The sequence below is a fragment of the Canis lupus genome, chromosome 6 (assembly GCF_048164855.1).
Source record: "Canis lupus baileyi chromosome 6, mCanLup2.hap1, whole genome shotgun sequence".
Classification (NCBI taxonomy): domain Eukaryota; kingdom Metazoa; phylum Chordata; class Mammalia; order Carnivora; family Canidae; genus Canis; species Canis lupus.
Window position 1 is genome coordinate 16,935,885 of NC_132843.1, and position 15,780 is coordinate 16,951,664.

Genomic DNA, 15,780 nt, shown 5'->3' on the forward strand with positions numbered 1-15,780 from the left:
TCAAGGAAATGTCTTTTAACTTAAATAAGGAACTGAGTTCTCATCACTAAATTATCTGGAATAATAAAGGCTCCAAGCCAAGGGTAGGCACTGTAAATGCTCTCAGTTGCTTGAGCTCATTAAGTACAGCACTGTAGCAAGTAGTGCAAATATGAATTATGCAGGCTAGGAAATATTAATAAAATCCCCATTTTTGAAAAAATTTTTAAATTATATGAATTTTGCTTTAAATTTTTCTTTGAGGAAATTAGCCATAAATTAAGCAACATTTAATTATATGATATCTTCAGGAACATAACTTTGCATAAAATTCATCTATCTCTGATTTCCATATCGGTCCAACCACTGGATCTGTGTGCATTTTGTTCATCTGCCATTCAGCTGCAGGGGTGATTGAGGATTTTGTTGTCCTGGTATCAAGGAGGAGGATGCAAGTTCCACCACCTTCCACTTTCTCTGTTCTCATTCAAACCATAAATGTCTTTGTATTGAGACACATTCATTCCTGCAAATCAATGTCAGCCCTCCTCTCTCATAGGGTTACAATAAGAGGGAGTTAGAAGCTGAAGAAAATTGGTTGGAACAAATGATGAGTTCTTCAAGTGTTTCTCCTTTTCTTCTTTATTTTGGATAGATGTGCACCAGGATATTTCGGGAATCCCCAGAAGTTTGGAGGTAGCTGCCAACCATGCAATTGTAACAGCAACGGTCATTTGAGCAGTTGTCACCCTTTGACTGGAGGTAAGATGGACTCACACCTGTGTTAACATTTATCAATCTGGTATAAAATAGCAGGTGAGGAACCCAGGCAAAGGTTTCAGGAAGCATAATGAACAATTCCAGTTAACAAATTGTTTTTGTTAACAACCTTGGGAATGTTTAGGTAGTATTTAAAGTTTGGTAAATAACTTACTTCAAGTAAGCTTTTTTTAAAAAGATAAATTGTTTTAAAACTCAACTAATTATAGCCAAAATAACCTCCACTCCTACTTTGGTGATTTTGCTAAGATTTCCCTTGGCATTATAAGGTTATCATCACATCAGTTTTCTTCATGTGTGTAACTGAAGGAAGCAGCATATTCTTTCTCAAATAGCAATAAATATCTATGATACGGTTGGTATAGCTGGGATGAATTTCACATACCAAAGAAAAGACAATGACTAGGAATTAGTATGGGTTCATTAGGAACAATTTAGAAGAAAAGGGAAGATGGTTTTCTTCCTTTGACAGAGGATTTTAACATGATTTACCAAGAAAACATCACAGATATAATGTAATGCCAAACCTTAGATAAAATCTTTTATTTTATAGTTATGGACAGGATGAACTAAACTGGGAATGTGTGTATTAGACAGAGTCAAGTGACTGTTCCCAAAAGAGTATAAACTAAATGGATTATTATCAGTCTAGAATGAGGTATCTATTGACCTATGCTGGAGCTTAATCCTTGACTCCATCTTGTTCAACACTGTTGACCTGAATGGAAATATAAAAGGAAGGCCCACGCAGTTTTCAGATGGCTCAAAGTTGGGAGAGGCAGAAAATGCCTCCTATGGCACATTTAGAATACTTAAGGGACTCAACAACTTGAAACAATGGGCTAATTATAACGAGACAGCATTATGTTAGGGATAAGCATGTGATCCTATAGCTGAATGGTATAAAATTATATGTGTGATAAGTGAGATGTGGCTTAGCAGCAACAGGTGAAAAAGACTGAGGTCTTAGCAGCAAATTCAATATGGCTCAAGAGAGTAGTGTGGCCCATAGAACACCTCATATGATCTTCAATGAATTCTAAAGTCTAAAACCAGGTGGTCTGCCCTTCCCTGGTACACTGCTCACGTAAGTCCTCATGTAAGGCTTATGTATCTAGAAGATAATCGATAAGCTACAGTTTGTTCAGAAAGATGGTAAGACTTTGAAAAACACTTGGAGCCATGTCACATGAAGGATTTACAAACCTGAACCACAAAAAGAAGACTTGGAAAGGACATATTTGAAAGGCTGATGTGTGGGAGAAGGGTTGGTTTTGTTCCACATGGCATAAGGGGTAGAACACAATGAGTGAAAGTGAGAAGAAGATCTACTTGAAATCATCCTAAGGAAGAAGTGTCAGGGGTTTTAAGATGAAAAAGACTGTTTTAGAGAAAATGAGTTTCTACTGTGACTGTGGGTATTCAAGGAGAAGCTTCAATATCACACACAGCATATTCATGAGATGAATATATTTTCAATCCTCTTTTTCCTGCTCTAACAACAACAACAACAACAACAACAACAACAATAAAGCAACCTGAAGTGAGGATGGTAACTATGTGTTCCCCAAATGGAAGAAAATGCTCACACATGAGATTTTTTGTTCCTGTGAGCTTTTTCCCCTCTTCTTTATTCTTTCTTTTTCTTTTAATTAATAACCTACAGATTTATTGGTGGTCAAAACTCAAGCTTATTGAGAAAATTGCCCTGATCAATCATCCACATGAACCAGGTCGCCCCTAGAATATTCGAGATGCTGTAGGAGATTGTGAAAAAAATGAAACTCTGTTTCCTGGCCCCAAGGCATTTATAGTCTAATTGAGAAAATTGTGATGTAATGATACATACACATAAAAATGAGTTAAAAAAAAGGATGAGTAAGAAAAAACCTATTATATATATAATATATGTGTAATATATTATATATATATAATAAATTAAAATGTCTACAAATATATAGAAAGGAGATATTGTCTTTGAGTGGTCGGATCAAGGGTGATATTTTTATATTATTTTTCTGATTTTCCCAAATTTTCCACAGTGAACTTACATAATTTATTTTGCAAATAAAAGTAAATGTGGTTTAAAATATATGCATATATATATATGTGAAGTGTGGAATATAGCCTGCTGCTGAGAAGACAAAACATGAAAGCTTCCTTGTAGCATGTCTAGGAAAATTTGAGCTTTAAAATTTCCTGTGGTGAAATTAGCTTATTTTTCTAGAGAGAAAGGAGAGGGATTTCATTGTAACAATGCAAGGTATGAGAAAAAGAGTAAAAATGGAAAGAGTTAAAATGACCAAGGATGACCAGTAGGCTTTCCTGACTACAGTTGAAAACCTCAAAATCTAGCTTATATCTGTGGTAATTGGCATGCAGGTGTGTGCATATATCTCTCTTAGCTTCTGTCACACTATTGTGTAATTTATCCGCTTCTCCCATGGGATCAGGAAACTACAGGACAGCAGGGATTTTTGTCTTAGTAGCTTTATATTTCCTGTATGTGGCACAACACCATGGCACACAGTAGACACTCAAAAGTGCTCAATCAATGTTTATTGAATGTTCTTGAAAGACATGGGAAGAGATGTCAACAGTTGTATAGGTAGCTATCACATGAAGAAAGCCTTAACACTAACAATTGGGATTTTAATTAGATAAGAATATCATGACCCTTTGTAGAGAAGAAACTGAATATACAGTAAGGGAGGTCACAAGAGAAGTTCCTGTAGCAAGACTATTGGGAGATGGGAAAGCTCCCAGAACAATGGCATGGATAAAGAAGGGAGAACGGAAGAGCCAGTGATGTTGGATATTTGGGTGACTAAAATCTTCCCAAACTATCTTTTCTGAAAGCCAAGTTAAAAAGTAGTGAAGAGGAAGTTTAATAACAATATCTTCTTTGGTTATCCTTCTTTTCAGACTGCATAAACCAAGAGCCCAAAGATGACAGCCCAGCAGAAGAATGTGATGGTGAGAAAACAAAGGCCCCGTCCTTTCCGACTTGTGGGGTTTAGTTTGAGATATGTGAGCCTTGTGCTGGGACATGTACTTTCCAGGCTGGGAAAGCAATGGTGGGAGGAAGTGTGGGGAAGACTTCCTAGGGTCAAGACCAGCCTCTGTCAACTTATAGCTTTATGACCTTGGACAAGTGACCTGGTTTCTCCAAAATGCTGATAAATCTTTGATCACAGTGCCTGACAAATAGCAAGCTCTTGATAAATAAAAGCTATTTACTATTATTTTTTTCACATACAAAATAAGTAACACGTTGCATACAATCACGTTTCCCAATTTTTTGAGATATAATTGACATGTGACATTAAAGTATGCAACATAATGATTTGATATCTGTATATATTGTGAAATGATTATCACAATAAGTTTAGTTAATAGCCTCCCATAGTTACACATTTTTTTTTCTAGTAATGAGAATTTTTAAGACAGACTGTCTTAGCAACTTCCAAATATACCATACAGTGCTGTTAACTATAGTCACGTTATGCATTGTTACATCCCCAGGAATTATTTATCTTGTAACTGGAAGTTTGTACTTTTTGACTCCCTTCACCCATGTCCCCCATCCCACCACTTCTTTTTAAAATGCTCCCTATCTAGAGGTCTCTCTTTTGAAGAATCTGCATCCCTCCCTAAGAAGTCTAGGATTGCAATTTTTTTTTTACCTGTGATGACATATATGCGCATTAACCGGGCTGTACAGCCCTTGTATTCTGTTTGCATTCATGTGGCTGCAGCCACAGCACATTTGCCTTTGACTATGGCCCCTACAGATTGTGACAGCTGTGTGATGACACTCTTGAACGACCTGGCTACTATGGGCAATGAGCTCCACCTAGTCAAGTCTCAGCTGCAGGGCCTGAGTGCCAGCACCGGCACTCTGGAGCAGATGAAGCACTTGGAGACCCAGATCAAGGACCTGAGGGTAAATACCCCATGCACCCAGTGCAATACTAGGCCCAGAAAAGCTACTTGGTGTATGGATGCTGCATGAGTACCCTTCAAGCAGGAGATGGGAAGAGGTTGACTTTGTTGAAGGCTCCCAGGGCTTTCCTTCCTCTGATCCAAATGGAGACTAGGTTTTTACTGCTGGAAAGTACTAGTGAACATACAAAACTAATACTTATAAGTGAATATTCTTTATTTGCTGCATGTTTCTGGGCTAATTTTTGTTCTAGAGCCCTTAACTAAGTATCTTGCATTCAGAAGAATCAAAAACAGGTTTGTATTACATTGGCATTAATTCTTTACATGTTTGGTGGAATTTTCCAGCGAAGCCATGTGGGACTGGGATTTTCTTTGTTGGAAGATTTGTTTGTTTGTTTGTTTGTTTTAAAATAAATCATAAGTTCAATCCTTTAAAAAATAGATATGGGACTGTTGGGGTTATGTATTTCTTCTTGAGTGATATTTGGTAAGTTGTGCTTTTCAAATAATTTTTTCATTTCATTTGAATTATCAAATGTATTGACCTAAAATTATTCATAGTTTTCTATATTATCCTTTTAATACCTGCAAAATCTGTAGTAACACCCTCTCATGCATTCCTGATATTATTTATGTTTTATCTCCTTTTTTCTTGATTATTCTGGCTAGAAGTTTATCAATTTTAATTATCTTATTTCATTGATTTTTCTCCATTGCTTTTCTGTTATCAATTCCATTGATTTCTATTATTCATATTTTTTCTTCCTTCTGCTTGCTTTGGGTTTAATTAGCTATTCATTTTCTAGTTTCTTAAGATGAAAGCTTATCTTACTGATTCAAACCTTTCCTGTTTCTAACATAAGCATTTAATTGCTACGAATTTCCCCCAAAGCACTACTTTAGCTGTATTCCACACATTTTGAAATGTTGTGCTTTCATTTTTATTCAATTCAAAAGATTTCCTAATTTCCTTCTGACATACCTTGGACCCCTGAATTACTTGGAAATGTGTTGTTTAATTTACAAACTAGGCATTTTCCAGGTAACTTCTTATTATTGATTTCTAATTTAATTCTATTGTGGTCAAAAAGCATACTTTACCTAACTCCAGTTTTTAAAAATGTGTTGAGGTTTGTTTCATAGCTTAAGATATGGTTCATCTGAGAAAATATTCTATGTGCACTGGAAAGAAGGTGGCCAAGAGAAGTAATAGGGCCTAGATTGCCCCACAGAGCCAGAGTCAGGCTCCCTGAGGAAACTGAGGGCACTCTTGCCTATAAATGGAGGTTTAAAAAAAAACTTTAAAACTGCCCAGTGCCCATTGTTGAGCAATGAGCATATGAGAAACCAGAAAAACTACACTTGTAGCAAGATCTGGACATGATTCACAAGTCTAGTACAGGGTCTGTACTAGAATGTGACATCCTCAACATCACCATAGGGTACAAGTCCTCAGCTGCCAATGTAAGACCTGGTTCTGGCTTTGGAGATCTAGGGTGGGAGTAGTGATGACCATAAGATCACTGGCCAGGGCACAGAGAGTACAGAGAGAAGCGGAGACAATATTTACCTTCCAACACTGGAATAGACAAATAAGGACACAAAAGACACTCAACAGAAGCAACCATTAAGAGATGAGTTCCCTCTGGAGAAAATGAAAATCCTAAGACAATCTGAAAATTACTTTGAAGAATAACAATTCAATAGAAAGAACAAGAAATTAAAAAAATTGTTTAAAACACTAGAAACCAAATAAGATCCAGTTAAAAATCATGAAAATGAAAAAGAAGTTTACTCATTGAAGTGAAAGAGTATCTCAGTAGAGGAGATAAAGAGGTATCCAGGTAAAGATACCTTTATTGAGGTAAAGATAAAGAGGAGATAAACCCTAAACTAGACATAATGAGAGAGGGTTTGGCGAAAGTTTTATACGTGCTCTTGAAATGAAGCCCGATTCTAAACCAATTAGTGCTTGTAACTGAGTATATAGTTGACCCTTGAACAACATGGGGGCTAGGAGCACCGACCCTCTGCACAGTTGAAAATCTGCATATAACTTCTGACTCCTCAAAAACTTAACTACTAGTAGGCTACAGTTGACCAGAAGCCTTACAAACAGTATAAATCTTAAACACATATTTTGTGTATGTATTATATACTGCATTCTTATAATAATACCTATTTTTTCCTAATTTTTTGGTACTTCTAGGCTACATGGTTCATCTGTGGGGTTTTTTAAATTGTTACAAATCTTTAAAAATTTTTCCAATGTATTTATTGAAAAAAATCCATGTACAAGTGGACATACACAGTTCAAACCTATATTCAAAAGGGAACTTAATATTGCAAAAAACCATGCTAGAAAAATGGCTCTTTCCCATCTCATCAGGATACATTTTAGTCCATGATTTACAGGTCTATTAGAAAGAGGAAGAAAACCATTATGTTTTGAGAGAAAAAGAAGCTACCAGAGTTACTTTGGTGTCATCAATATAATCCTGCAGTTTGACGAAGGGCAGGGAACCAGCATTTTAGTACCCATCCTATGAGCCAGGCTCTGTGATAGCACTTTATTTAACTCTCACAATGTCCTATGAGGAAAATAATGTTATCTTCATTTACCAGGCATGTTAGAGTTAAGTAACATGACCACCATCACACAGCTAGTACAAGGTGGTTCTAGAATTCGAACCAAGATCGAATTCCATGCTTTACCTACTCTACTTATCCAGGTATCCTAACATTCTATAGAGTGATATGTTTTCCCATAGTAAAATTAAAATAGATCTTCTTTCTAAATCACACACTGTTAAAATTCACTAGGAATAAGCATGAGAAGGGAAGTAGTTTTGAATGTTCATGTGTATATGACACTTCATAATATCATCAACACAACCTAGCATCTTAATATTATAATCCCCAATTTATCGATGAAGGAGATAAAATTCAGTGAGGCTTATCTACAAAGTGGCAGACCTAGGGTTTGGACCTAAGCTGAAAAGCTTGTGTTTTTTTCCCCCATCACTGGCTCTCTCACATGCAAGTGGAGGAAATAGTATTGCTTTTTCCTGTACATTTCTTCAAGCTATTAACAAGTTTTTTTTTTCCAAAAAAAATGGAAAATAATCACTACTCAGATGTTATGTGCAGCAATGTCACTTTCTAAAAGTAATGATGCAGTTTAGTACCTGAAAAGACAGGAAACCTGGATTCTGGTCTTTAAGCAATCACTGATCAGCTCTACAGCTGTGGCATGGACAAGTCACCCAACTGCTCTGGATTTACATTTTCTCATTTGTAATGTGAGAGGATTCAATTAAATGAGCTCTCAGTTCCCTTCCTGCCATAAGATTCTTTGAATCTAATGATTCCTTCACTAAAGTAGCCTTAGGCACTGCTTTTAGTATTATAATGTTAAATATAGGTTAAAAACAACTGACATGTATTATAGAGTTGAAAAGGAATATATCAGGTGAATGGTACCACCTTCATTTCTTTAAGGTCAGGTCACTAACTCAAGTAAAGTATCTCTTGTCTCCTCATGTTTTTCAGTTTATTTTAGAGCCATGTTACAACTTACATCAGAAAGTAGGCTCCTAGGGCACCTGAGATGGCTCAGTCAGTTGGACATCCAACTCTTGATTTCTCCTCACATCATGATCTCAGGGTTGTGAGATCGAGCCCCCTGTTGGGCTCTTAGTCCAGTGTTGATTCTGCTTAAGATTCTGTCCCTCTCCCTCTGCCTCTCCCCTCAACTCTCTATCTCTAAATAAGTAAATAAAATCTTTTTTTAAAAGTAAAGAAAGTAGATTCATCAAGTTCCTGATTTCAAAGAACCCAATCTTTTCCTGTAGACCAGCATTGGGCTTGCTAAATCAATCTCTTCATATCTTTACCAGGATTACTGAGTTGATAGGACTTAGTCTAGATTCCTGCTCTAATGTGAGATTCACTTTGCATTGTGCTTCCAGAATCAGTTATTCAACTATCGTTCTGCCATTTCAAATCATGGATTAAAAATGGATGGTCTAGAAAAGGAACTGGGTAATTTGAATCGTGAATTTGAAACCATGCAAGAAAAGGTAAGGTGTTCAGTCAATAATGGTAACTTTTTGTGGTCCTCCAAATATTGTTAGTTTCCCCCCATCAACATGGTTTGTTGTTAATCAGTTTATTTTTCATATAGGTTCAAATAAATTCCAGAAAAGCACAAACATTACATAACAATGTTGATCGGACAACCCAAAGTGCAAAAGAGCTGGACACAAAGATTAAAAATGTCATCCAGAATGTGCACAGTAAGGAGTTTCTCAGTCCAATTAAATATTTTTTTATTCTGTTCTGTGCTCTGAAAGATTTTCTACTTAATAGTTCGACATTATGGAAAAGATCCTGTAGTGACACTAAAAAACTAATATAAACCCTCCATAAAAATCTCTGCGCTTTTCTGTTTTTTAGTAGTCAGCTGGAGTCCAGAATTCCCAGTTTAATAAACTACTTGATATTTTCTAGTTCTCTTGAAGCAGATCTCTGGGACAGATGGGGAAGGAAACAACCTGCCTTCAGGGGATTTTTCTAGAGAGTTGGCTGAAGCAGAGCGCATGATGACAGAACTACGGAACCGCAACTTTGGAAAGCACCTGAGAGAAGCAGAAGCTGAAAAAACAGAGGCTCAGCTCTGTAAGAAAACTCCCAGATCCAAAAAAAACAAAACAAAACAAAAAAAAACTCCCAGATCCTTGCATGCAGTCCATTCTAATGGGCTTGAACTACAGTGTGCAAAGTGCAAGGTCGGGTCCCCGGTTATAGGTGGAGAGACCTGTTATTTCAGCATACTGGACTTTTTTTTTTTTAGAGATTTATTGATTTATTTTAGAAGGGTGGGGGTGGGGTAGAGAGAAAGGGAAAAAATCTCAAGCGGACTCTCTCCTGAGCTCAGGGCTCTATCTCACCACCCTGAGATCATGACCTGAGCCAAAATAGTCAGAAGCTTAATCAACTGAACCACCCGGATGTCCCAGCGTACATGACTGTTAGGAGCATCAAATGAGAATGGATAGCCCCTCCAAGCTGCCAACAGGTTGTAAGAATATAGCATCTTGCCATGATGCAAGAAAAAAAAATAGATTCTTCTCCAAAGATATTAGACACTGATACCTCCTTTTCCTTTTTTAACTACATTTTTCTTTTTCTTTCATTAAGCTCCATCCAGGTTTCTCATTATATCATTTTGTAAAGGTTGCCTCACCACCACTGGGGTTTAGAATCACAAACTGATATTAACACTACTCTTGGAGAAACCAAAAACTCGGTGTAGATACCAAATATATCCAGAGACTTTGCTTAGGGAAAATGCCTCATTAGTTCAAACCTGGGAGTAATAGAAGTCTGGTGCATAGTTTTTCAAATACTGGTCTTTTTTCTCTAGTAAAATGATATGTCAGAGGTTAATATGCAGATGGTAACAGTTTTCTTTTAGCACTTGTATTGTTCAAATTTAATATTAGTCTTTGCTTTGGACTGAGGAGACAGTGTTAGTAGCAGTTAGTAATATTAGTGAGCAGTAGTGTTAGGGGCTTGTGCTCTATACTCTGCAGGTCTCGTTCAAGTGCCAAGGTTGACCGGTCATGCAACTTTGGGTCAGTCACCTAGTCTCTCAGGCTGTCCATTTCAATATCTGAACCAGGAGACATATTATTATAGTTTTCAAGTGGTTATGTTTGCGCACACAACCATGCACACAGCAGGCACTGCATAAATATTAGTTTCCTTTCTCATTCACTTGCAAGTTCAAGGAAAACCATGAAATAAGTAGAAACTCGATCCTTCTGTAGTCTTCATAGTCTAGCTTCAAGGTACTCGTCTCTCAAGTGAAAAACAAAAAGTGATCTTTTACAGTGCTGACTCGGATAAGGAGCCGGCTGGAGAAGCACCAAGTGGAGAACGGTGCACTTGTTAAGAATATGCGGGATTCTTTAAATGACTACGAAGCCAAACTCAGTGACCTCCGTGCCCTGCTACAGGAAGCATCTGCCCAAGCAAAGCGGGCCACTGGTCTCAACCGAGGAAACGAGAAGACTTTGGAATCCCTCGAGGTGGGTTCACAGTCAGAATCGGCATGCTTTCATTAATGACCAGGCTGAGGGAGCACGGATCTTTATCATTAATAAAATGGCCTGGCCAGGCACTTTGTCAGTACATCTGATCTGTGCACACCTGTCTGTACAGCAGATGCCAATCAAACAGGCATAAGGAATTAAATGCAAAACCAAAGTCATTCCTACTCCTCAGTCACCAGAAAACATTGTGAACTTAAACCACAGGGAAAGCAGAGCAAATTGCTTTCTCCCTGCCCCGGGCTGATGGAGTACTGGAGGAATAATGTTGCCAAGTAGATGAGAAATGAAACCAATATTGTTATAATTAAATCCAAGCATATAATATATGTTTTAAATAACTGACTTTTTGTGTCAGCTGGGTAAACATCATTATCATAATCACTGGCAACAGCATTTTAAGGCATTATCTGCATTATGGGAAATAGATGAAAATCCAGGCCTCATGGATTTTCTGCATCCAGGAGCTGCAGAGACAAGATTTAGAGCTTGAGGTTCCAGGGTATATCTTTTCACTGGTGCACATCATATGCTGAGACAGCAACATGAGCATGAGGCCTTATAAAATGACAGTAAGATCAGAGTGGAATGACACAGGACTGACCCCCCAACAAGAAGAATTTAGTAAAAGAAAATAAATATCTTAGTAGATGGCAATACGCGTAACTCCCAAAGCCTCTTCAGACAGCGACTCTGCTTTTGGGAGTCACTGATGATGGTGGAGCATGATCCGAATTTGTGGGTCTCAGAGCTTTGGCGGCTCCTTGCCTGGCCTTCTCAGGTTCCGGGAGCTTTCTTGTTGAAGCGCTGCTATGTCCTCACGGGGCCTGGCAGGTAGATCATGGTGATGGTTAGTGCTGCTTTGTTTAGTGAAAATCTCTTGTTCTGCCTCACAAACCAGAGCTGACTTACCTATCCACTCATTGGCTGAGTTGCTCCCAGTATAGAAAGCTTCTTCAACAGTGCTAGCTGTTGTTTCATTGGCACTGAGTTTGAAGAAACCATGACAACACACCCACGCAGCAAACTGAAGTGATTTCCCTTCACTCTGTGGTTGCCTAGATGATCTTTAAGTTCAAAAGAATGTTCTGGCTTGAAATTACTTATATGCTGTGGCCCAATAACGATGCCTGTGCCTTCTGATAACCCATCATGTGGTTCAAACAGATACTCTTTTTATTCTCTCCAGAGACAAGTTAAAGAAATGAATTCCCTACAGAGTGATTTCTCCAAGTACCTAACCACTGCAGACTCTTCCTTACTGCAGACCAACACACTGCTGCAGCTGATGGGGAAAAGCCAGGAGGTAGAGACAAAACTCATTCTCTGGAAAATTGAAAAACATTCAGATCATATACAAGGAAACTATGAGATAGGCTAATCTGTTATGGGTTTTTTTTTTTTCCTGCAGTATATGTCTTTTAGACGGAAGGAAATAAACCAAAGTGTTTATTGAGGTGCCCTCCTGGGCACAGGGGCAGGGGGTGCTAATGATAATGTCCTTTCTATGTCTGTTCTTACCTAATTAGCCCCCAGTGAGCAAATGGTACTTTTGTGATAATAAAACAAAATTGGAGTGCTGTTTTTAAGATATCAAGCATACTTTTGTTAGTGGGACGTATTTAGAACTGATAAAAGATTGACCACATTAGCAGCCCAACGGGTATTTTGGAAATACCTTTTATAATCACTACTTTTAAATTAAAAAAAAAAGTATTTTGGTTCAGTACAACATTACAACATAACAGTATGTTTTTACAAAATTTGTCAAAGGGATTACCCACCATAAGAAAAATGTTCAAATGGTGGGAAAACTTAGAAAAGTGTTATCAGTGCCACTATGGAAATAATGTATCCCAGGAACCTGAAGTTTACGATAGAGTTCAAGAAAATGGTATATACAATCTTAGCTTAAATTGACACTGTCTTTGTTTACCTGAAAACATAGGAATATGAAAAATTAGCTGCCACTTTAAATGAAAAAAGACATGAACTAAATGACAAAGTGAGAGAACTATCCCAGTCCGCCAGCAAAGCGTCCCTGGTGATGGAGGCAGAAAAGCACGCACAGTCTTTACAAGAGCTGGCAAAGCAGCTGGAGGAGTGAGTGACCCCCGAGATCTAACTGAACGGGTGGCTGGAGCCTAGTGTGAAAGCCTCCCCAACAGCTGGTCTTCAGAGTAGGGTGGAGGGCAGACCCCAGGGCCCAACCCAACCTGCAACGGGCAGGAGGTGGGGGGTTGATTCCCAAATGCATCCATGCCACCTCTGATCTCCATTTGCGTAATGAATCAGGGAGGCTGGGGGATGGGAGGCAGTGGGGGGTGCTGGAGCCCTTCACCCACACTGTCTTCCAGGATCAAGAAGAATGCCAGTGGAGATGAGCTGGTGCGCTGTGCAGTGGATGCCGCCACCGCCTATGAGAACATCCTCAACGCCATCAAAGCAGCTGAGGATGCGGCTGACAAGGCCACCAGGGCCTCCGAGTCTGCCCTCCAGGTGGGCACCTGCCTTGACCCCTTTTCTTTCCGTATGCACTGTGGAATATAAACAAGCATTCTTTTAAATCGAGCTTGTATAAAATAGACTTGAACTTGCTCCAAACATGGCTCACTTCTGTATTTACTTGACTGTTTTGATATACGTAGCACAGTTGGAAAAACCATTTGTAAAACCAAATGGAAATTACACTGATTATCAATGTCGAACCAAGGTAAGTAGTATAGCCTGCTCCTTTCTAGGAATGATTTAGGCTGTGAGTAAGTATTGACATTTCCCAAAGAAGAGAGAGATTTTTGTACGCAGTTTGGTAATCATTTATTTCCTGTCATTAGTCTTAACACCTGGGCATGTCTTGGAGTCCTTTGGGATTTTCTCTGCACCATATAATATTCCTCTATCTAAAAATAAAGAAGAAAATATAAACATTAAAGAATTAGGGCCAGGTCTTCTTGGAAGGTTGAAGATGCTTATCTCCCAAATACTGAAAATCTAAAAGCAACTCAGTCTGTCTTCAGTTACTGAAGAGGGTATTGTGCAAACGACATGGAGAAAATGAGACAGGTGTCACATAATTTGTCAGTTTGCCACCAGGGCAGGGCCCACCTCCCCAAGCCACAAGTACCTACTTACAGCCTTAACTATATCTTTTAAGAAACAGACTTTTTAAACCTCCTCCTCACCTTTGAGCCTCATCCTTTAAAGACTAAAGATAAGGGTTTTCAGAGTAGGATGAAAATCTCACTCCACATTTCCTAAGGTGTGCCACATGCTCAAGGTTGATAAATGTTTGATTGCAGACAGTGATAAAGGAAGACCTTCCAAGAAAAGCGAAAACCCTGAGTTCCGACAGTGATAAACTCTTAAAGCAAACCAAGATAACACAGAAGAAGCTCCAGCAAGGTATTGAGGTTGGTGGCTGGGAGAGCCAAGGGCTTGAAAATGACCTAGAAGATCAGGAGAAGCAGCAAATTCTAGAAACAAATGTTTTTTGTGAATCTCAGTATCATTGCAGACAATACTTTGTAAATCCATGGTCTATTTTACATTGATGTTTCCACCTAGCATTCTCACATGTACTAAATTAACTAGAATCTCATGAGTAGAACATAGATCTTGAAGGTGATAGGCTTGTTTTGGCTTGGATTTGAGGCCTATTTAATTTGATGCACAAGTGATTGTGGCATTGGCGACCTGCACGGTGTAGAGGTATGTGCAGGGCTGATTTCTCATTGAAGACCCAGACATAGTTACAGGTCACTGGAGTTTGAAAATTCCTTAAGTCTTAGAATCTTAGTAAGTAAAAGTAGCAAAATCACTACCCTTGTGAACCATGAGAATTTTTGAATGATACATTTTATCTTTGAAATGTTCCCATTTATTTAATTTTTTACAAAACAATGAAGCCATTTTAATCTCTCCAAATTCCAGTGTTCTGAAAATTCCATATCTTGATTTTTCTCTGGTCTTTCATGTTCCTTCATGGCCAATAAGTTATCTTAGCCTCTTTAGTGATTAGATGCCTTCTGACAGTAAATAAATGTATTTATCTTTTTTCATTTTAAAAAATTAAATACATGAAAAATCACACACAAAAAAACATAGTAACATAGAAGGATTTGCTTAGCAAATTGCAGGAGTTTCCTGGTATGACATTGTTCCCTTCATAAAATCTGAGCTAAGAGGAAAGGACTGGTGTTTTAAATAGGGTTGGGATGCTAACTACATTGGTATTTTTTTCTTTTGTTTTCTACCACCTTGCTTGCTTGCTTCTCTTTATCTTTTGATCCCCTTCACCCATTTTTCCCATTCCCATCCCTGGGTTAGGGCAACCACTAATATGTTGCCCATATTTATAAGCTTATTGTTTTCATTTTGGATGTGTTTTTAGATTCCACATATAAGAGAGATCCTAAGGTATTTGTCCACATTGCTATTTAAATCAGTCCTGGAATTATAATTTAGATCGTTTATCATCATTTGGATCTTAAAGCATTCACTGGTCATTTTCCATGGCAATATTATCAGCTAGGAATGTCTGTGAACTCCCTCCCTTTCAATGAATCACCTTAAATGTATCAGTCTGGAAATGAACAGAAACAATGCCTACTTTGTGTGTCTATTTGCTTAGATAAGGTTCTCTCAAGGGCACTTCTTTATCATCTTCTTTATATTCTGACTAAAGAAGCATCCTTTCTACATTATTCACTCACTCACTCATTCATTCATTCATTCATTCAATAGGTATGTACTAATATTAAGGCCAGATTTAATATTAGTAATTAATTAATTAATTGATTAATATTGCCAGGCAATGCACTGTGACATAGCAGTGAATAAGACAGTCACATCCCTTTCCTTCACTAAGTGGAGACATTTGCCCTGAGCAGAGTAGAAGTTAACCCTCCCCTAGATGATTAAGCATCTCTCTTTCTTCATGGGCATTTCTCAGGAGCCT

General features: G+C 38.1%; 1 protein-coding gene across 2 annotated transcripts in view; it reads left to right on the forward strand.

The window, feature by feature from the left end:
• The window catches only part of LAMA3 (laminin subunit alpha 3), a 249,419-nt gene that overhangs the window by 190,450 nt on the left and 43,189 nt on the right, over window positions 1-15,780 (forward strand). For both annotated transcript variants that reach the window (XM_072829057.1, XM_072829058.1), the window contains 11 exons: window positions 635-741; window positions 3,685-3,735; window positions 4,554-4,705; window positions 8,679-8,789; window positions 8,894-9,005; window positions 9,220-9,387; window positions 10,606-10,802; window positions 12,013-12,129; window positions 12,772-12,926; window positions 13,181-13,322; window positions 14,123-14,225. In XM_072829057.1, coding sequence (XP_072685158.1) covers window positions 635-741; window positions 3,685-3,735; window positions 4,554-4,705; window positions 8,679-8,789; window positions 8,894-9,005; window positions 9,220-9,387; window positions 10,606-10,802; window positions 12,013-12,129; window positions 12,772-12,926; window positions 13,181-13,322; window positions 14,123-14,225 — 1,415 coding nt within the window. The remainder of the gene's footprint in view (window positions 1-634; window positions 742-3,684; window positions 3,736-4,553; window positions 4,706-8,678; window positions 8,790-8,893; window positions 9,006-9,219; window positions 9,388-10,605; window positions 10,803-12,012; window positions 12,130-12,771; window positions 12,927-13,180; window positions 13,323-14,122; window positions 14,226-15,780) is intronic.